General features: G+C 36.4%; 1 protein-coding gene across 6 annotated transcripts in view; it reads right to left on the bottom strand.

Moving 5' to 3' along the window:
• The window catches only part of MECOM (MDS1 and EVI1 complex locus), a 550,526-nt gene that overhangs the window by 8,323 nt on the left and 520,613 nt on the right, over positions 1-21,590 (bottom strand). For 4 of the 6 annotated variants that reach the window (XM_029939932.1, XM_029939937.1, XM_029939935.1 and 1 more), the window contains 6 exons: positions 19,468-19,555; positions 14,389-14,415; positions 8,571-8,737; positions 7,438-7,515; positions 3,554-3,723; positions 1,424-1,568 (listed from right to left, as the gene is read on the bottom strand). In XM_029939932.1, coding sequence (XP_029795792.1) covers positions 1,424-1,568; positions 3,554-3,723; positions 7,438-7,515; positions 8,571-8,737; positions 14,389-14,415; positions 19,468-19,555 — 675 coding nt within the window. The remainder of the gene's footprint in view (positions 1-1,423; positions 1,569-3,553; positions 3,724-7,437; positions 7,516-8,570; positions 8,738-14,388; positions 14,416-19,467; positions 19,556-21,590) is intronic. The other 2 variants (XM_029939934.1, XM_029939938.1) reach the window with 1 other exon arrangement.

Genomic DNA, 21,590 nt, shown 5'->3' with positions numbered 1-21,590 from the left:
TATTTGTATCATGTAAATTTCATTATCAAAATGTAATTTGGAGACTCTCCTACCTACTAGTTCTTACTGCTTTGTGTTTCTGATCAACTGCCTCCTCTCCCTCCTTCCCTTCTCTCTCTCTCACACTCTCGGTTTCTCTTTTACACACACGCACACAAACAAGTAAGCAGAGGGAAAGGTATGTCCAACCGCACAGTCATAGCTCTTATCACACTTCTCAGAAGCCAGGAAGAGTCATGTAACAGCAGATCTTTCTTTTTTCCATTAGATATACTTTTATACACATTGGAGAACAGAATTGGCCACATAATTTTGTCTTGGAAAATGATGTTTCTTTGAAGCTTGCCTTAATGTAAAAACTACCTAAAATTATTTGACTTTTAATAGCATCAAAAAATAGAGGACACTAACAATAATACTTGTATGATGAAAAGTAAAAGAGATTTCATTAACTAATTTCATGTGACATTAAAATTGACTATGCAACATCCTAATCTAATAGTCTACTGGATAGTTATATAGAAAAATCTAGTTCTCAATATCCGATATTCAATTTTAACTTACAGAGGAGAAAAATTCAATCCTGTAGTTTCAGTAAAATAATGTTTCATTAACATCACATAAAATGTAAACACTAGATAAATGTTAATTATTATTATCAGCACCATTAAAAGATTTTCTTTTTGGATTAGGCCATACACACTTGATATTGATGATAACAAGAGGTAGCCAGGGAACCAGGTCACTGAAAACAAGAATGATCATACCCAGTGAAACACACATGCTGAAATTAAATGAATATTCACCTAAGATATAGGTAGTGAGAGAATCTTATTAAGAAGTCTCAATTTCTTTTTATATAAAAGCTATTTATATTATATTCAATGGGTGTTTTATATATAGATATGTACATATATATATACAGACATATATGTATACATACAGATAGATATATTCACATGTTATCTATAATACACATATGATATATAATAGTAACCACTACTGAATCAACTGAATCCCTGTGGCGGCTTTCCCTTCTGCTTGGCAGGTTTTGATCAAATATTCTAATTAGTTATCAAGAGAGGCAGGGGAGAACAGTGGTAAAAGCATGGGCTCTGGAACCAGAGGGCACAGGTTGAATCCCATTTATTAATTAAGTACGTGGTCTCTGGCAAGTGACCTAACCTTCACTATCTCCATTCCTTCACTGGTAAAATTACATAATAGCTGCTACCTCATCGGGTTATTATGATAATGAAATTCATACATGTAAAGTGTTTAAAAGAGCATTTAGTATTTAATCTGCACTAAATAAACGCTAGCCATTGGTGGTGCTCACAAAAGTGAGCACAACAAATCTAGCTGAAAAGTATTGATTTCAGAAACTATAGAGTTTAAAAAAAACCCAAAAACCCTGCTTTACCTCTCCTCTGTGTTCCTGGGAGACTGGCTGCTGTGGTTGCTATTCCCAATGAAATTGCGAATTTCTGTGAAGTAAGCATCTTCTTTGTCATCGAGAATCGCACCTGTACTTTCCAGTTCCGAGTGAGGCGATGACGTGGCCGTACCTGAGGGGAGAGAGCCTTTTGTCAAAAAGACTATTATCGACGTGGCAGCTTATTTTGAATCTTATTCCTTCTACATTTGATCAGTGTTTCCTAAAATAGGGTTCTTTTTAATATTAATCATGGTAACGTTTGGAGGCCAAAGTCTTCCCCAATTACCACATCCGTGCCCACCAAAGCCCCTTGGGGAATATTTTGAACCACTGAAATCAGGAGGTACAGTCCCCCAAAGATGCTTCCCCGACAGCTCCCTCTCATTCCCATCATGACCTGTGAACGTTGACATTCATATAACGAGGAAACAAATGAGGCAAACTATAAAGGGGCCTTAAATAGATTCTGGCCAAAGAAACTGTATACTCAGTCCTGGATGCAATCAATATGTATTTATTGCTCCTGTGTTAAAGTATGTTACCAAATAAAGACTGAAACCATGCTAAGAACTCTATATTCTGATTTAGTGGATGAGGTAGTGAGTAGACTCAACACACCAGTCCAGAGACTGACGCCATACAGCATTCAGGGAGCGTTATGGGATTTGCTGATTGTAGGATGATCTTCAGCTTCCTTATCTATACAGTTAGAATCATAATACCTTACCAAAGGATGGTTGTAAGGACTTTATAAACTCACACATTTATAAACCCCTTATATGTGGTCAAATTTACACCAACATTTGCCTCATGCTGTTTATCTTTCCCACAAGGTATCTACCATCTAATAGTTCATCATAATCATCTACATGTTCACAGTAAGAGGTGAGACCATTTCTCAGCTGAATAAAGTTATAATCTGGGCCAACAAATCAATATTGAACTTGGAAATGTTACAGTTTTAACTCCTTTAGTTATTTTCTAAAATACCTTTGATTAGAAAATTATGGGAGTATGCTGGACGGGTGCACGTGGTTAGAAAGTATAACCAGTTTTCTACACTGAATTAGACTTTTGTCTCTGAAATCTGGTATCTTTAGACCAGACATATGACTTTTGGCTTAGAGGGAAGCAAACAGTATATAGTTCTATGTAGTAGCCTCCAAAGATCGTAAGCAATGTGCTTGTACAGAGGAGGATTGATTAATCATAAAACAATTTTCTTAAGTAAAGATTACTATTTTGAACAACTTCAACTTTTTTCTGTTTTTAAAATCTTTTTTTCTGAACCCCATGCTTGCTCCTTCCCTTGCCCCCAAGTCATTGTCCTGATTCTCTGGAAACAAATTATAGCTCCAAACACATATGCCAGTTGGAAAATAATAATTAATAACTTATTATGTAACTTTAGAAGCCAAAGAAAGGCAAGAACAACTATCATTTTCTCTGCAAACTATGTGCTGGCAAGTCTGAGGTAAAAGAAGGCTAATTTGTTGACACTTTTAACTTAATTCTACATCAGCAATTGTGACCCAGACCACACACCCGTATCATCTCCTATGGGGTACTCTGATCGTGTTAACAATCTTTTTTCATTAATCTCTAAAGAGTGATTTTGGGGATGTTCTCTGAACTGTAGAACTTCTGTGAAGGCAGCCACTGTTTCTAAGTTAATATTCAGAGCATGGTATTCTGGGCTGCCACTTTGGAAATCCTGCCATGCCCAGAGGCCACAATCTATACAACAGGTGGAAAAATTGCTCCCTGCAATTTAGGAAATCTTGATTCATTCGTTTCCTACGACATTGCGTCATTGTTCTCTTTGTTTGCGAGTACCGACTGAGAGGAATCCAAAATAGAAAACCAATCCAAATAAGGCCCTGGGTTGCAGATGATTCAACAATCACATCATTCACATTACTCTATTATCTCAAGGCAAACATGTTGCAAAATTTTAGAATCTGGTTCTGGTGTCAAAGTGGAAGAAGCAAAGGTATATCACAATTATCTCTCTCTCTTTTTTTAAGTATAGTGGACATACAATACTGTTCACAATTATCTTTTAAAATGAGGAAAGTAAGCCATCCTCCCCTCCTAACACAACTGATTACCTACCCGACATGTTCCCATTCTCATGTTTCTTCAGGTGTCTGTCTAGGTTGGTTTGTTGACCAAAACACCTATCACATAAGTGACACTTAAAGGGCTTCTCCTTGTTGTGAATGTTACGAACATGCCTTTGCAAGTTGGAAGAGATGCTAAATGATCTGTCACAGTATTTGCATCTGAAAAATAAACACAGAGAAAATATTTGCAAGTAAATCGAAAGATATTTCTCAAGACTAGAAAGCCAGATATCCAGAGTTCTCACCCATACAACATTTTAGAGAAAAAGCCTATTAGACAAAAGTACTATTCACACAGTCAAGATTTCAACTCTCATAGATTTTGGTTCCTTTAAAGATTTTCATGGCTTTATAAAAAACCATAAACACCATAGTAAAATATTGGTTATTTGATTGCTCTGAAATTGATTAGGGTCATCAGTTTTCCTATTTTAGGTAAACCTCACAAAATTCAGGACATTAAGAAATAGTAGCATTATCTTCCGCTTACAACAATACAAATAAATCCTTTCTAAACAAACATGAAACAAATTCATGTATTCTTCAAATAAAGTAAAAAAAAAGCCTTCTTAAATTAAAAGTTGCAGAGTTTGATTAAATAGTTTCTTAGTAAATTCACTCATTAAATAGATAATCCTAAAGGAATTTCCATCATCTTCTCAAAAAGAGCAGTAACCATTCCAAAGTTTTAAAACTGAGGCAATAGTTCGTTCTGATACTAAAGATACTGATTTTCATAATCTGCAGCAATTACAAACCCACAGAGCCTTTATTCTAATAAACTTCAATCTGTTAAAAAGGAAAATAAGAGTGGCACTAAATTCTCCTTTTGGAATAAAACAAAGGTCTTCATTAATCTCTATTCTTCTTATTGCCCCCAATTTTCCATTTCCAGTTTTCTGAAAGAGTTCGTGGCATTTCTGAACCAGGTTAGTTTTCCAAGAAAGCACTTACTATTGGTTGGCTAATTGTTTTTGCCTTCCATGTGATTAAAAAAATCATAAACTATTTTGAAGTTCTCTTTTAATCTAAATAAAAATGTAATGCCTCCCCCTCCCCACCCCCAACTCTCTAGCTCTTATGAAGAAAAGAAGAAAAGAGGCAATTTATGGGTTATTCTTTTTTAGCATTTTATAGTAAATATTGCAAGATCTGTTTGTGTGGTGTTTTTTGTATGTGTGTTGCTTGGGGGAAAAATTAGCTTTCTCCAGATGACTTTTAAGTGAAAATGTCTAACTTAGCAGCCAGAAAATCTCTAACTTATTCTTCCATATGCGAAGGGCCCTTGTCCTCCCACTTCTGAATGTACACTTGGTGGTTCAAGTGCTCTACATCAGAAATCACCCCATTCCACTCGAAGTGTTTGTGTTTCCTTGGCTGTCTCTATGGGATGCCAGAAGTCTAGTTAGTTCAGTGGGGAAAATAAATCTGTTAAACTAGTTACTTTGGCATAGTATCAATAAACCAACTCAAGGGCTGATTTAATTTTCCCCCTTAAATACCCTGGCATGATGAGGTTCCCCAACTTTCTTCACTTATAATATTAATTTAAACATGTGTGAAGCTCCACATTCAATGTAGCTGTAATATTTTAGTCTCTGCTTTTGAAAAAAATATATATGAGTCATGGGCTTCTCTGTAATAACTCTGTAGACCCCCAAAGCCCACTCCAATGAGAACAATAATACAATAAGCACAATTGTATTGTATCAAGCAGAATAATCTAGAAAACATCACTAGGGAAAACTTATACTCCCATCAAACACTCTAAATTTTTTCACTCAAAACATTTTCTAGATATATCATGAGTTGGAGAGATTTTTGTCTTTGACATGCTTCCAACTTTCTGCTTGTATGCAAAGGGGCTTTCCCAAATCTAATACACATCACCCACTCTGTTATAAATAAAATTGGCCAATAAGAAAGGTTTACACAGTAATCATCTGTTCCTTTGTGTCTTTTCTCTGCTAATGTCCTAGCCAAAAGTTTGAGTGCTCCTGAATAAAAAATCACTCCATTCTGTTCCAATAAATTAGTAGGTGGTTAAAAGTCTAAGTTTCAAAAATTCCTAAAATGAATACATAACACAATCATGGTGTAAACTCGGGGATCATGGGAACCTTTGAGATCATGGTGTAAGATAAAAACTCTGACATGGGCGCTCCAAGACTGGGTTTTCATTCTGGATATTTTAGTACCAGACTTTACAGAAGGCAATTCACATCTGTGCTCTGAATCTCTTCCCTCGTGGAACAGAAGAGCTAGACGAATAATTGCTTATGATCTCCAGCTACGCCAAAATCCTAGCTTGTGTTTTTTTTAATATCATACAATAATAGCACCATTTATGGGGCAGAATAAAACCATTAATTCAGGTACAAAGGAAGAGTAAAATGAGTATGATATAGTTGTATGTCAGATCGCTGGCCATAACAAAATGCAAAGTGTTGAAATCTTTCTTCCACTTAAGCAGAATTTCTAGAGTCTGAAAAATTTTCTCAAAAAGAGAAATCACCTAACACCTGTCATTTTTCCATCTCTCTGGAACTTATTAAGTCCATTCTATCACATATAAAGTAGAAATATCACTTGCCATTAGTGAGTCATAAAATGTGTAGGAAAGCAAAGAATTTAAGAAAACACTTTGTTATTTTCTGAATTTTAGTCTCTCTAGTTTTCTCTTAAAATTTCAATTCTCTTCAAATTAGCATTCACTGGTCCTATCTTTGTTTATTCTTATATGTAAAAATGTCTTTGGGGTTCAGGCAGTTAGGCGTCCAACTTCAGATCAGGTCATGATCTCACAGTTCATGCGTTTGAGCCCCGCGTCGAGGTCTGTGCTGACAGCTCAGAGCCTGGAGCCTGCTTCAGATTCTGTGTCTCCCTCTCTCTCTGCCCCTGCCCCAACTCCTGCTCTCTCTCTCCCTCTGTCTCTCTCTCTCAAAAATGAATAAACATTTAAAAAATTTTTAAAGTCTTTGAAACCTGAGAAATTATTTATTTTAATGTGAAAAGTGAGCATGCAGACAAAAATAATTTCACACATATGCAATGCATAACAAGTTCAAAGCAGAATGAAATTACAATAGGACTTAAGATAAATAACATTTATTCCTTTAAAAAACATTTATGCGCACCTAACACTAGGCACAAAGCATTGCACATAAAACAATGTAGATTATATTGTAAAACTGAAGACAACGTTGATGATTTTCACTCTTTGGTATATAATAACATTATAATTAGACACATGTCCCATGTGTCACATGTCTGATAGTGACATTTAGCAGAATAAGCTAAAAGGTAGTTTAGAATTTGTCGGTAGAATTGCCCTTCTTCCTACAACATATTCTATTTGGTCTTTTCTACTCCTAGTTCCACATCTTCTTCTTCCTTTCCAGGTTTAAAGTATTTTCCGTAAACCTCCTAATGGGACCTGTGGACACTGACTTAACTGTACTGGGTAAACAAAGTTACACACGGCTTGTCAACTCAGAGCAGAGATTTACGGCTTGAGAGAGGGAAGCTGCAATGTTAGGATTGCTGTCATTTAATATAGGACTAATTACTGAGAATAGACAGCACTAAAATCAGCTTTTAAATAATTTTTAAAATGGCTAACATTTCTAAAATTCTTCCTCTGTCCTAGTTACTGCTAGATCTTTTAAACTGAGATGTCAGAAGCCTTGATTTAAAACACTAGGACTCTTCCCATTTTTATCCTAGCCTCTAGTCAATTCTTCTGGGACTCAAAATGAAAAGGACATACATTCAGACACGCAAAAAAGTAGCTTCCTTTAAAAATTGTGGCAATGAATCCACTCTAATTGCTATGCTATGTGCCAAGATATTTAGTAAAAATCATGGTCAAACCTGTAAGGCTGCTCTCCTGTGTGGGTTCTCAGGTGCCGTGTTAAGTTCGCAGACCTTGGAAAAATCTTGCCACAGTATCTGTTATGAAACATGTTTATAAGAGAAAGTCAGCACAATCGACTTTATTTCACTCAAGTTGCATAGAAGCCAGATGCGTATTCCTGATTTAATTAATCTTGCATGGAAATCACATGTCTTTGGTATTTAAAATTTGCAACAAAGCCATTCTACGGATATAAATAACTCCACAAATAATGGCTGCGTTATGAGATCTGCTTGATTTTGCTCATGCAGAAGCAAGCAGTTTATGAAAACAGACTTTAGTTTTGATGACCCCCAGATGCCTCTTTTATTAACTCTGTATCCTTCTAGTCACAAAACTGAAGCAGACAAGGGGATAAAAAAATGACAAGAGTCTGTGATTCTGGGTTGATGTAAACAGATTTCAAATGTTTCAACCCATTTTACATGTTAGCCACAGGGACAACTCTGTACATTGAGTGGTATCGGATCAGACAAGATTCTAAGACCTCATCCATCAAGGTATGTTCCCATAAAAGCTTTTCTGGAAAGAAAGTGACACATTTCCCAAAGAGCAGATAAATTGAGATGCCTGAGTGAGATGCCACAAATTTATGAAGACAATTCAGAAATTATATGCACAATTTATTAAACAAAAAACAAGCTTTACTGTAAGACTGATGGGTAACAAGAAACTTATTAAGCAGCTTTCTTCACTTATCGACCTTATTTGTCCTTTGTTAATGGCCTTATTCTTCAATGCCACAACAATTAATAAATGTATGCTTGAAGACAGTAGTATTATACCTTTGGATGAAAATAATTAACTGCGAAAGAAAATTCATAAATATCAAAGTGAAACAAGCATTTGGACTGTTTCCAACCTCATTTATCACAACCAAATGGCCTGTGTTAAACTTCTCATTTAATAATAATTTTTTTAAACCCCTAGTTTTATATCTCCCTAACTAAAGAGTACTTTGAAGTGCTTGAGATCTATCATGGTCACTGTTAATCATCCAATCACGAATAATTTCCCAACCAAATGGCGAGGCCTTTTGAAATCAGAGGGGAGACGCACGGAAGGCCAGCCACACTGTCTCAGCAGTTACCTGCAGGTGTAGCGTTCTTTTCCTTTGCGCAGAAGGTTCTCTGGCAAGGCATTGGGAGGCGCTCTGAAGTTGAACATGGAGGGAACTGACTGCAGAAGTTCACTGGCCTCCGGTTTCAGGGCACTGAAGCTCTCCAGCTTCTCTGCCATGTTTTCAATAGCTGACATCTGCAAGGCAAGAGCACGGGACCATGAAGGCCTAGCCTGACATCTTTTCTTCTGTAATCATCTCTATCAAACCAAGAAATCATTAATAAAAGGGAAGCATCAAATCTGCTGAAGGCAGCAGACCGTAGAAAAAGGTCGTAGTGGCCCAATATTAGACAAACAACAAGAGGGCTCGTGGATTTAGGAAATGACAAAGGTAGAATCATGCTTATCCAATGCTCGATGAACTTTCTCGTAAGACCCTGGATAGGTCATTTTATAACCATTTGTTATACAACTGAGCAATGAAATATATGAGCGATAATAAAGCCAAATTAGATGTTTATTAAGAGACAGCATTAGTATTATGTTACAGACATCAACAGTAAACTGGAAATTATAGGAAAAGGTCCTGCACCTCTTGCCTAGGTAATAAAAACCATAGGGAGCATGGCATTCCATGAGAAGAATTCACAGTATGAAAAACATCAAGTGTTCCAAAGTTACAGTTTAAGCGAAATGGATGTACTGCAGAAAGAAAGAAAGAAATGTGTAAGAGGTGTTTTGCCTAAGACAATGTTAACTTAATATCCAGATATACTAGATTTTTATGTGTGATTATATACAAAGAATTTTGATGAAATATTAATTTGTTCTGGATTACGATTGAGTGGAAATGACAGTTCATAATATATCATCATTACTTCATGTCATATAACTTGGCATGGGTGTTATAAGGGTGTTATTTCTCACTCTTAGAGAAATAATCTTGAAGAACTACCCTGCCTAGTTCTTCCCCTCAAGCAACTTAACTTATTTGGCTTATAATCTTCAAGTTTTTGTCCACTTGCATACTATTTGATAGTCACAATCAGAAGGTGGCATTTACTTTGAAAGGTAGCTTGATCCTTACTGTCCTCAGTTAGAAGGACTCGCCCCTTTCCTTCAACTCTCCCAAAATGTTAAGTTTCCTCAGGGCTCATATTTTATTTGGAAGCTGCTTACTACTGAATTTTTAAGTAGAAAAGCAAACTCTCAGGCCATCCTGTTAAATCAACTCACCCATTATTTATTTGGTTCTCAGGCACTATGCCACCAGAGAGCTCAGAAAGCTGTTAAAAAGGTGTTTGCACTCTATATGCACTCTGTGTGTTTCTCAAAGAGCTGGGGTGTTAGACCAGGAGACTCCACACAAGGATAAAATGGCAGCAACTGCACATTCCAACAACTGTCAACCCAAGAGGATGATTCTTTCCCTGATGAAATGGCAGCACAGAACTGAAGGCCTAATTTACGAGCTCAGGTTACAAAGAAAAGGTAACACTTCCTACTCAAAAGGAAAATTAACAAAATATATATTCCATGGCTGGGCAGCTGGATGAAATACCACAAACTCCTTACAGGGAAGCAACATCTTAACGGAATGGCCTAACCATGATTCTCTTCTTACAAAGAATATAGTGCACACTTGATTCTTCAAATGACTATTCATGTTGTAGTTAGCTCTCTTTCTTCCCTTTATCCTGGACTCTGCCCTCTCATTTCATGCCCAGACTCCTAATGCTAGTTACAAATTGCAACGTACAGGGTACCACTGCCAATTTGCCAAATGTCTTTCATCAAACATGGTGCAAAAAATCTCAGAGGAAAGTCAAGATACATTGACTTGTCAGACGACAAATGTGAACACACTGGGAGGCGGAAGGGACTATAAGCTCAGGGGTTTGATTCATAATCACTCAGCTGCTAAAACATTCTCCACAGATGCAAGTGGACAGCACATTTGTCACTATGAAGGATTTTGACACATACTGATCACAGGGCAGAGATATGGAATTGATGCTGTTGCTCAGAGAGGTTGGCGGAAACTCTGTCCCTACAGAATATGGTCATTATCCTCCTCCAGCCAGGGCATTAGCATTTTCATCTTGCTTGGGGTTTTACTTCTTAAAAAATCAATCCAGAAATATTTTATGATACTGTTTTATTTGCATTTATTCCTTCTAATTGTTTCTTGCAGAAAATCATCTTGATATTCCACCCTCCGTGGAATAAATTGTCTGAGTGAAAAATGACCTCTGGCCTTCAAGCTGATTAGCAGAAACAAGCGAGGGTAAGGGTCATGATCACATATATTTATTAGGAAGAATAGTAAGTTCATGGGTGATGATTATTAATGTTTTATTTATGTACATTTAATATCAGAGTAAAGTTTCATTATCTAGTGGTTTTAAATCATTCGAGTGTCCACCCTGCTGACACACTCAGATTCTTGCGGCGATATATCTTATAGAAAACACTTTTCCTTTTCTATGGAAAATAGCTTACTCATGACTGTTATTCTCAGCTTTCGTCTCTAGCACATATAAACTACAAGTCCTTCAGATTATTTAAGAGCAATTGGGTGTTGAGAAATGTGTCTTGGTTTAGTAGCAGCAAATATCTCTTTTTGAAGAAAGACACACACTCAGATTACATTACTGCAAACTATTTTGATTTGGGGAAACTACCAAGAAACAAGAAAATACACTATGGGCTTGATGACTAAACATTGACATTCTTAAAGATAATAGAGAAAGAATAGGGGTGACCTGAACGCTTCTCTTAAAAGCCACCCCTACCTTTGTCTTCTGGTGTCAAATGAAAAGATTAAACTGGAGTGGGTAAAAGGGAGACAAGGAAGATGGGAAGTCAACCTAGGGTACTTATTAACACCACACACACACACACACACACACACACACACACCACTTTCCATCCAGCTAGCAACCACTCCAACTAAAAGCCACCACTGAATCCTCCCTTTCATCTTCATAAGATTTGTTCTCATTGCTCTTCACCTCAGTTGAAAAGAAGTTTCCCCATTAGGAGAGATAGAAGTGACCTAGACCTAGACCTTCCAGTTGGGTAGTTTAGCAATTCTGTCACCAACATCAGTCTACTTATATTTTGGATTAAGGTGTTGGATTAAGATGAGCTTCATCTAGAGTACAAGTCAAAACTCTAATTTCCTCACTCTGTAAGCTGACTCATATGATGCTCCTTCTGAAATAACATGAATTTTACAAAAGAAGTAGTATGTTTTGACACTCATTTGAAAGTCTGGTTTAGTATTTTAGAAGTGAAGATGATTTGGGATAAATGGAACAGAATCTAGCTACATTTATATTTCAATTATGAAATGTATTACTGTAAAAAAGAAATTTGCTGAGAATGGGAAAAATAAAAGAGAGGAAAAGTTAGAACATATATTTTACAAATGCATTGCCCTGTGTCCTATTAATGTCATAGGCTAATCTCTGATCAGTAAATGACAGGGCTTTTTTTTTCTTATGGAACAGTAATTTTTATTTATATATATAATAGTTGTTGATGGTATCTGCAGCCAGATGTCTGGAAGAGGAAGTCATTGCACCCGCTTTCAGTCCCCAAGAGACTATTAACTTTATACTGACGCAAGCTAATATTTAGACACAATTCCCTAGATCCTACCCAAAAATGTAGCTATCTCTCTAGTCACATCAAGTTAGTATTTTTAAAACATTTCAGCAGGCAAGATATCATCAACTGGGCCCTAAGTACTTAGCTTAACATTTATTATCTGGCAGCCAATAATTGATGACATAAAGAAGTTTCTCATTAAAACCATTAAAGTGACAACCCGATTATATGAAATGATATGTCCAATGGCACCATGAATTATGTGACTTAATGTTTTACAAATTAGATTACACATGCCTTTATCATAAAACAACTAACTTTTCATAAATAACCTATGATGGGAAAGTTTGTAGATTTGGGAGTTTTCTATATTTATTCACATGATAATCTTAAGAAATCTCGAAATCTGGCCATTTGGGGGAGACGTAAGTATTCATATTTTATGGTTAACTCATTCTACGTATCACAGTCAACAGTCATGATTATGAAACCCCTTAGAATTTGTTTACCACTAACAATGAAATACTTCAATATTTTAGTAGGTCCCACTAACATCTATGTTTTATAATACAAGTATAAATTGTAGCTCTGAAACCCGATGATTCAGGGAATGGATGTGTTTCCAAAGCACGGCATTACCAGGAAAGGGGGCCTAACTTAAAATCTGTAGTGGCTTTCTATGATTGGCAGAAGCATCGGGCCTTTATCTAGGTGACAGCACCTTACGACTGAAGCAGCCAACAGCATAGGTGCTGTCAAGTAATATGCCACCTTAGAATGAGGACCCTGGGGCACCTGGGTGGCTCAGTCCATTAAGCGTCTGACTTCAGCTCAGGTCATGATCCCACGGTTTGAGTTCGAGCCCCGCGTCGGGCTCTGTGTTGACAGCTAGCTCAGAGCCTGAAGCCTGCTTCAGATTCTGTGTCTCCCTCTCTCTCTCTCTGCCCTCCCCTTACTCGCACTCTGTCTCTCTCTCTCTTTCTCAAAAATAAATAAACACTAAAAAAATTAAACAGACAAACAAGCAAACAAAAAGGAAATTATGAGGACCCTAAGGCATGATACTCAGAATGGACCACTGCTGGGAAAGGCAGAAGAGGAGCACCGGAAATGTAGGCCATGGTAATCAAAGCCCAAGCCCATCAACTGCACAACTTTGTCTAACGAAGTCTCAGTCTCTCTCTGTGTCCTCCTACCTCCCTCCCTGTCCTTCTCTTGCTCTTCTTTTGTGCTTTTGAAATAGATGGACTTGATCCTTAAATATCTATCAAAATGAGAAAAATCACAATTCATCACATATTCCACAGAAGAAATAAAATGGAAGAATTTCTGATAAAGAAAATCTCATGTCAGACAGAGAAAATAGATGAGTGCTAAAGTGTTCCAACTTGAAATAATTGATATATAAGGTGACCAAAAAAATTGAACTGTATTCCAAGATTTTACCCATATCTCAGAATCAGAATAATTTTGAGTAAAGAGACTGAAGACATAGAAGTACATATAACCAGAGGAAATTTTGTAATACATGTTACTTACATGTATTTCCATTGACCCAAAGTTTTTTTTTGTGAGTGAAAAGTAAATAAGCGGTATTCTTTGTATCTTGAACAAAAAAGAAAGCTATTACCTAGCATCACTACCTGACAACTCAATCTGGAAATAAGAACAAATTTGAGGAAGGGAGACCCAAGGCTAAAAGATCCATTTCCTAGTTAGATATGGATTTGTAAACATTTAGTCTTATTACTCCAAATAGCCAGAACCAAGTTCTGCCCTGGGATATACGGATGTGAATTCCAATGTCAGCCTGTGTCTACATGTAAGTTCAGGTTTTAACCTTTTGAAGGCTTTATCAAAAGCATCTTTAACATGCTGATACAGGCTCCCCAAAATAATGGTTGTTTCCACTTAGTGACCCATTTCGAAGGCTCTTTTAACAACATGCTCCCAAGTGCCGAGAAAGAGTTCTACATCAAGGTATAATTACATGGAATGGGTCACATTTATAAAATAAACTTCTTTCTGTAAACAATTTATAGCACACTAAATGCCCAATTAAAATGGAAAGTATTTTGCAGCTTGACAAAGCTGGAAAACTCTGCTGCAGCCGTACCATTTAATGGAAAGCGGCTCAGAATTCTTTATCGTCTGTACAGCATTTTATAATATAAGTTGTTTCCCTTTTAATGTTATATTATTTGAGTCAAAAATATAAGTAGGAAACTTACCCAAGTTCTCTGATCAGGCAGTTGGAACTGGGAGCAAAATTGAAACAAAAACAAAAAATTACTTCTGTATCAGTATCTTTATTGCAATCTATCCTTTGAGACATTAACATTTATACGGACTTTGTAATTTTTGCTTATCATGTAACTGTACCTTGTGTAAAGGCTTTGGAAATGAAACTTAAATGTTTTTATAACACTGCTGGATTTCCTCTATTTACCTAAGTTGAATTTTAGAATCAAGGTTATAAACCAGAATGTTCTTTTTTCCAAGAAAACCAAACACTACCTACTACCAAATCTTAAATACCAAAGTAGATACTTCCTTCTTACTTGTTTTTACTCACTGTAAAGCAAGATTCCTAAACTTTAATAAATAAAACTTAAGCAATTTCCTGTCAAAATCTAGTCTCTTGCATTTTTATAATGTTAATAAGAAAGAAAATCAGATATTTACTCAAATGTGAATCATTGAGTAACAAGGTAATGTGCTGGGAAATGCACTGCTTGCCTTTCACAAGCTTGGGACTCAGACTATTAGCAGTCACAACACATAAGGATATTAATTAAAAGAACTACAAATGTACAGTTACCTATGTCAACTTATGACAAGAATCACTTGGGAAAACTTAAATGAGCTGAGACTTCTTCCAGGAAACACAAACATTATATCCTTAAAGTTATCACTTTGCTCGGTTAAAGGGGCTACATCTTGCTTTTATAAGTTATAGTATCTTTAATAAGGAAGATACATCGCTTTTTAAGGACAAAAGATTTATTGCAGAGGAACTCTAACAGTAAGAAACACTTTGTCAAAAGCAAATAGAAGCTGAAGGCCAAAAGACTTAAGTAATTTTCACATCAATATAAAAGATAACTTGGAAAAAGGTTAACTTTTTCCCAGTTCTGTGGGATACAGTAACAGGATAGTCAGACACTTTAAAAAGAAGAGAATAAAAATGAATGAATAAAGGACAGGAACAGAAGTAAAACAGTCTCTGTTGCAGATGTGTACAAGGCCAAACATCTGGAAATAAATGTATTAATAACCAAATATATTTTTAAAGTACAGGCAAATCAAGGAATAATAGCCAGTTTTACATGAACACAATTACCAAATGATTTCTATGGCAGTTCGAAAAAGCTAGCAATGTAAATGCAAAGTACCCAATGAAGCGGACTTTCCAGAGATCACATGCTAATCCCATTCCCTCCGTTTCACCTACTTGTGGCTGTCATTCTTTTTCAGAATTATAATCTAGACTTAGACTGCACAATTTTCAACCACATTTCTAAGAAGAACATTTATAGTACATATTTCTACCTTATATTTAACTAACTTGTTTATTAAAAAAAATAGAATTCTAAATAGTCCTCCAGTGGCCTGACACAGCAAGCATACTTCTTAGAAATTGAAATGAGTGAGGAATTTAGACCCTGAAAATGAAAAAAAAAAACACCCAGCAATTACTTTTAATTTTGGTCTATGTGTTCGTATATATTATAGACATTTTTGACAAGATTTTTAAAAATATATATTATTTCAAAAGGCAGCGAAATGACCTAATAATCTTTTACTTAAATTCAATGAAATATCAATATTGAATCAAAATATCTATAGAGGTGTTCTCCTTTCATTGATTAGGAATTGTGCTCTGGAGAGGGGCATGCTGTGTAGACTACAAAGACATAAAAAATTATAAAGCCAGGCTTACCCAGAGAACACCACCACCAAGAATTTATGTATCCATTTCTATGTTTTCCCTAAAGCATTAAGAGTATGTGTTCCTCTTGAGGCACCTGGGTGGCTCAGATGGTTAAGCCTCCGACTTTGGCTCAGGTCATGAACTCATGGCTCATGACTTCGAGCCCTGCGTCGGAATCTGCGCTGACAGTGTGGAGCCTGCTTGGAATTCTCTCTCTTTCCCTCTTTCTCTGCTCCTCCCTTGCTCATGCTTTGTTTCTTAAAATAAATAAATAAACTTAAAGAAAAAGAATACGTGGTTCCCTTTATTATGATATTATACTTATTATTGTTACCCTAACAAATACATAGGGAAACCATTATTCTCATTTGGAAGACAAGCATACAGAAGCCCCAGAGGGACCATGTGATTTGTCCCAGTGTACTTTAAATGGAAAATGAAGTAATGAATGGTCTTACCCAAGCATTTATTTGGCTATAAAATCAAGGCGAACCCTGGGAGCAGATGTAACGCCTTCCATTTTGATCTCCTGCTGTGGGCCACCCTTATTGCTGCCCGATGAGGCAGCACCAAGAACACAGTAAGCATCTTTCCAAGTACTTGTAGATACACCCATAGCTCCCTCGCCCCCAAAGAAAGTGGGCTCAGGGGATGGCAGGAGGTCATCTGACTAACATTCCTCTACATTCCAAGGGGAATACTTCGCATTCGTTAACAGTGCAGGCTTCTCCTCATTTAGGTCCTTCCACTTGCCAGGCACAACGTGTCCCGTGTTATGTACACGAACACTAACCCGTACAGCTGCCCGAGTAACGCTGGGAGGGTGTGCCCGTTACGCTGAGAGAGAGGCTCAGAGAGATGAACTACACTGGTCCAAACCCGAGCGTTTGGGCTAACAAGCAGTCACAAAGCCAGTCACAAAGCAGTCATTTTTGGCCCCATATCCTGGCAGGTTGTTTATTTTGTATTTGCTTATGGGAAAGATCTTGAGGCTAGGATGGAACTGACAGAATAATAGAAAGAACAGAAGAATTCTGCTGAAACTTCAGGACATTTGAGGCAGATTTTCTGAAAGAGCAGACTAGTTGGTCTGAAGACTTGATGAACATAGGGTGACCCAAGCTTCTCCCAGGTGAGTCTTTATTCCACCTGTATCCAGTGATAGACAGCCATTACACATGATACCAGCTACGATGGTTATAAAAATAATAAAATATTTCTGTAGTCATTGGTAAATTGCCTCTGCTCCAAGCACACTGACTTGTCCCCCTACCATCCTGGCCTCATCTCAAAAGCCCTGCAGACAACCTGCCAGCCAACGACTATGGCATTCACGTTGGTGCAGCAAGGACTTCCAAGATCCTGCTCCAGAATGCCAGGAGTTCATTCCAATTGGTCAGTATTCATGACATACAAGGTGCCAGATATGTTGATTATCATTCTTGGGTCCTGTTCTAATAGCATCAATAGGCAGTGGCTTCCACCAAAACTTGACATTCTGGAAACACACACTACCACTGGGCTCCTAGCGGCATGTTTGCGAGGTGTTTGGTCTCCAAGCACCGCACATACCCCTCATCTTTTGTGACGCTTCCTCCACTTTGGAAATAACAAAAGATAGCACATTTTCTTATATTATGAGATTAAAAATATGTACATACTGTAACACTTGTATGCACATGTGGAGTTACTGGTAGGCAAAACTGCCCATCTTCTGAACTAGTAAGTTTACTTTGGCTATAGCTAAAAATCTGAATTTCAGAGAGAATAGGGACTTTATATCCAACTCTTTCATCTTACAGATAAGGAACTAAGAGCCAGATAGACTGAGTCACTCAAGGACCCTGAATCCTGTCTTTTTACCCTCCATTTTACCATGTGCCCATAGCACTTAATTTTGAATGATTAGTTATTAAATTTTAAAGATAATTAGAATATGAAAACAATTTGATTCTTATAACTAAATGTATATAACTATAATATCCCTATGAGCATTTAATTATAATCAGAAAGAAAGCTATTAGAAGGATACACTCTTTGTACAATATCTGATATAAAATGCATGTGATGTTCAGCTTTCTTAGCCCATGAGACCCAAAAGTGCAATTTAAATCAACCTAAATGTAAATTATAAGTACCTGGTAAACATTTAGTATTTTACAACTCTTTTCTTTCCCATAAAATAATTATAAAAATAATACCATTCCCTAGCCTTTCTATGTACAATGAATAGTGACAGGAATATTTCTAACCCCTTTAATACTGAATCATGCATTTGCTCACTTTGAAATACAGGATTTTTGAACAATGATAGATTTCTCCAGCTAACCAGACGATAGTACTTCAGCTCTCATACTCTGTTGTTTGGGACATTAGGAAAGTACTCGAAAAATTGAGGAAGAGGTAGCAGAGGGGGAGGGGGATACAGGGGCATTTCAAGATAATTTAATTACCTCATAACTTTCTATAAGACAGCTTGCATAAAATTCCACCAGTTTTATTAGAGGAACGCAATGTTAGTTTTAATATGTTGAAACACAATAAATTCACTGATTTTAAGCATTTTCATAAAAATTTTGCTTACCATCTACAAAGACAAAACTTATAACCTTTAAAATTAGAAATAAGGAAAACGAAACGTCAGGTAAAAAAAATAACACACGTTTAAGATGTTTGTATATTTGTTCTTCCAATACAATCCTCCACATTTTGATTGATATGTAAACCCGTTTTTAAAAATAACCAAAGACGTAATAAGGACATGAGCCAATTAGACGGCATGGCTTTGTATTCTCCTTGTGATGAGAAACTGTATATATTTTGATAAATGGACACAGCTCCATTCAGCAAATAGCTCTGTGTATTGTGGTAAATTCTTGTGCAATTACAGAACTTCGCTGGAATGCCCAGTGGTCTCTAGATAAATTCCTTCACCCTCTATGGTAACAACTTGTCAGGTAGACTCATTTCCTGTTTTTTATCTAAGCACTAAAGGAACTTCAAGGACCTTCATGAGTTTGGGACGAGTCACAGTCTGACCCATCTCTTATTATCAGTAATTTTTAAACACAATAAACAACTTCAATATTTATTTTCTTAACTGAATTTTGTTCACTCCAAAATACACTTTGGATCAACAAGTAGTTAGCAGGAGACCATAATTTAACACCCCCAAACATGTTATTTTTCCACATATATTAATTTCTTTTTCTTTAAAGAGTTTGGGTTTTAATTCTGCTAGAATTTCCTGTGTTCTTCCACATCAGCGTCATAGGAAATCCTAATGTTCTCAAGATTTCTTTCATTTCATTGCACCTGCTTTTCAGGATCAACAAGTTAGTTTACAGGCTTGAAGTCTCAAATTCAAAATACTTACTTGTGGGTGAAATAAGAATCCTGGAGAAGGTCTCAAGTATTTCTCTTTTAAAGCTTCAAGTGGGTCAGTTAGTTTTCTTTTCTCTACTCTGAAAGGTTAAAATTAGGTTTTGGAGATGAATCAGTCTCATATATCAATCGCTACATAATTACTGACATTTAAAACAGCTAACAATAAAACAAATGGTAGGTTTCTGGGAAGCACACTACTAAAAATATAAAGACATCTGTTCAGTTCTTGAAGAATACTCATGGCACTTCTAGACGCTCACAGAAAGAAGGTCCTATTCATAATTGTAAAATCCTATTGTATGACTAGTAATAATAATAATGAGGAAATATAAAAATCATAGTCATGAAACCGGAGGCTTGGTTACAGATTTGTACCTTTCCACTTCAAATGTAGACAAGAAGGCTTGATGATTTTGAAATCACCAGGACAGAGCTCATTCTGAAAATTAAAGTCATTTCCTGCCAAGAAAGGGTTCCCCTAGATATGCATTGTATTTCCCCCATACTTGCCAAGGAGAACAGGAGAGTTTCTAAGCATCCTATGCACTCTGCTCCCCTCTCTTTGAGGTCCCTCTTTTGGATGCCACTGCTGATAAACAGGGAAGGCGAAAAGGGGTGGCGGGAAAAGGAAGAGGAACTTTTTGAAGATAGAGAGAAACATATAAAACTTATCTGCATATCCCTTCTGCTTTCTAAATGCTTGTTATTCTATTTTCTATTAAGTATACAAAAAATTACATATTGGATTAAATTAATTTCTTTTACCAATTGCTGATAAATTTCTTTTAAGAACCATTGAATAAGTACACTTCTAAAATAGAATCAAAATTAATAAAAATAGGTACCACTTCTTGAAAAGTTCATATATGCTATGGTTTGCAAATACTATTTCACTTATTGGAACAAGTCCTCTTATACACTTTTTGTGAATAAAAAAAAACCAAGTTTGAGTCACGAGAAAGCTTAAATTTCAATTAAGGTCTTGCACTAAAACTAGTGTTTTCGTATTTCATGACTTCAGTAAAATGACAGACCTAGGCCCTTTATTCAGATTGAAACACCAGGCGGGGGGGAAAGAAACACCAGGGAGAAGACTGAATTCCTTAGCAAGGGGCAGAGGGGAAGGTTAGGATGTGATGGAAGAGGGTGTAATGGGTGTGTGGAGCAATTGGAAACCCATTGCCACTGGGAGGGTCTGAGAAAAAAAAAAATCTGAGGGGTCATCTTCACAAAGGGCTGAGATGTATCACTGAGTTGGAAATACAACTTCATTGACAATGTGTAACACACAATCTACACACCAGATATGGAAATTCTGTTTTCCCTTCTTTTATCTCTCATTGAGACTGCCACAGGAATTAAGACATAATAATTGGGGAAAAGTGCACAGGCACAGTACTGATGGCTCAGAGATATTTTGCATGGTCCTTTTTAGTCCCCCTCAAGTGGGGGTTGGCCCTCAAACATATGGCAGTGTTTCTTAGTTAATGCATTTTAGATAATACAGGTAGAAAAGGAGTTTTTGGTGAAATGAGTTCACGGCTTTCATACCTATTAAGTAACAGGAACTCAATAAATATTGCTGAATGAAAGAGTAGCATAAACTTGTTCGTGAAAGAGAATGGGGCAAAAACATTAAAATAGTCTGGTCTTAAACAAGTCCAATGAGCAATTATCCATGTCTTCCATTAATTCTTGACAATGTTCAAGACTTGAATTAGAAAGTAAATGTGAAAATGCTTTGTAATATTTAAAATACATAATAAGCATAATTACTATTATTCATACTTTTAATGAAAGCAGGTATTTAAAAAAATAAATCATTCTGAATATCAAGTGAGTGCTACAGAACCCTGCCTATGAGACTTTTATTAAGCATATATGTTTCCCCCCAAAGAGTTTTTGGAGGTATCAAAGAAAACTGGGTAACAAAGGTATTAAACAGTGACATGTTTTCAAAACCAACCATTTACATTATATACAAAACATTTTTGTGATTTATATTTCATTTACTTTGGCTTCCTAGGAGATTTATTTAGAACCAGAATACGAGCAGTACTTTTTTAAGGATGTGTTGGTAGATTAACAAAGAGAAAACTCATGCTGTTCTAT

The sequence above is a fragment of the Suricata suricatta genome, chromosome 5, assembly GCF_006229205.1.
Source record: "Suricata suricatta isolate VVHF042 chromosome 5, meerkat_22Aug2017_6uvM2_HiC, whole genome shotgun sequence".
NCBI lineage: Eukaryota > Metazoa > Chordata > Mammalia > Carnivora > Herpestidae > Suricata > Suricata suricatta.
The sequence above is the reverse complement of the archived record's forward strand: the minus strand, read 5'-3'. Positions and strand labels throughout refer to the sequence as shown.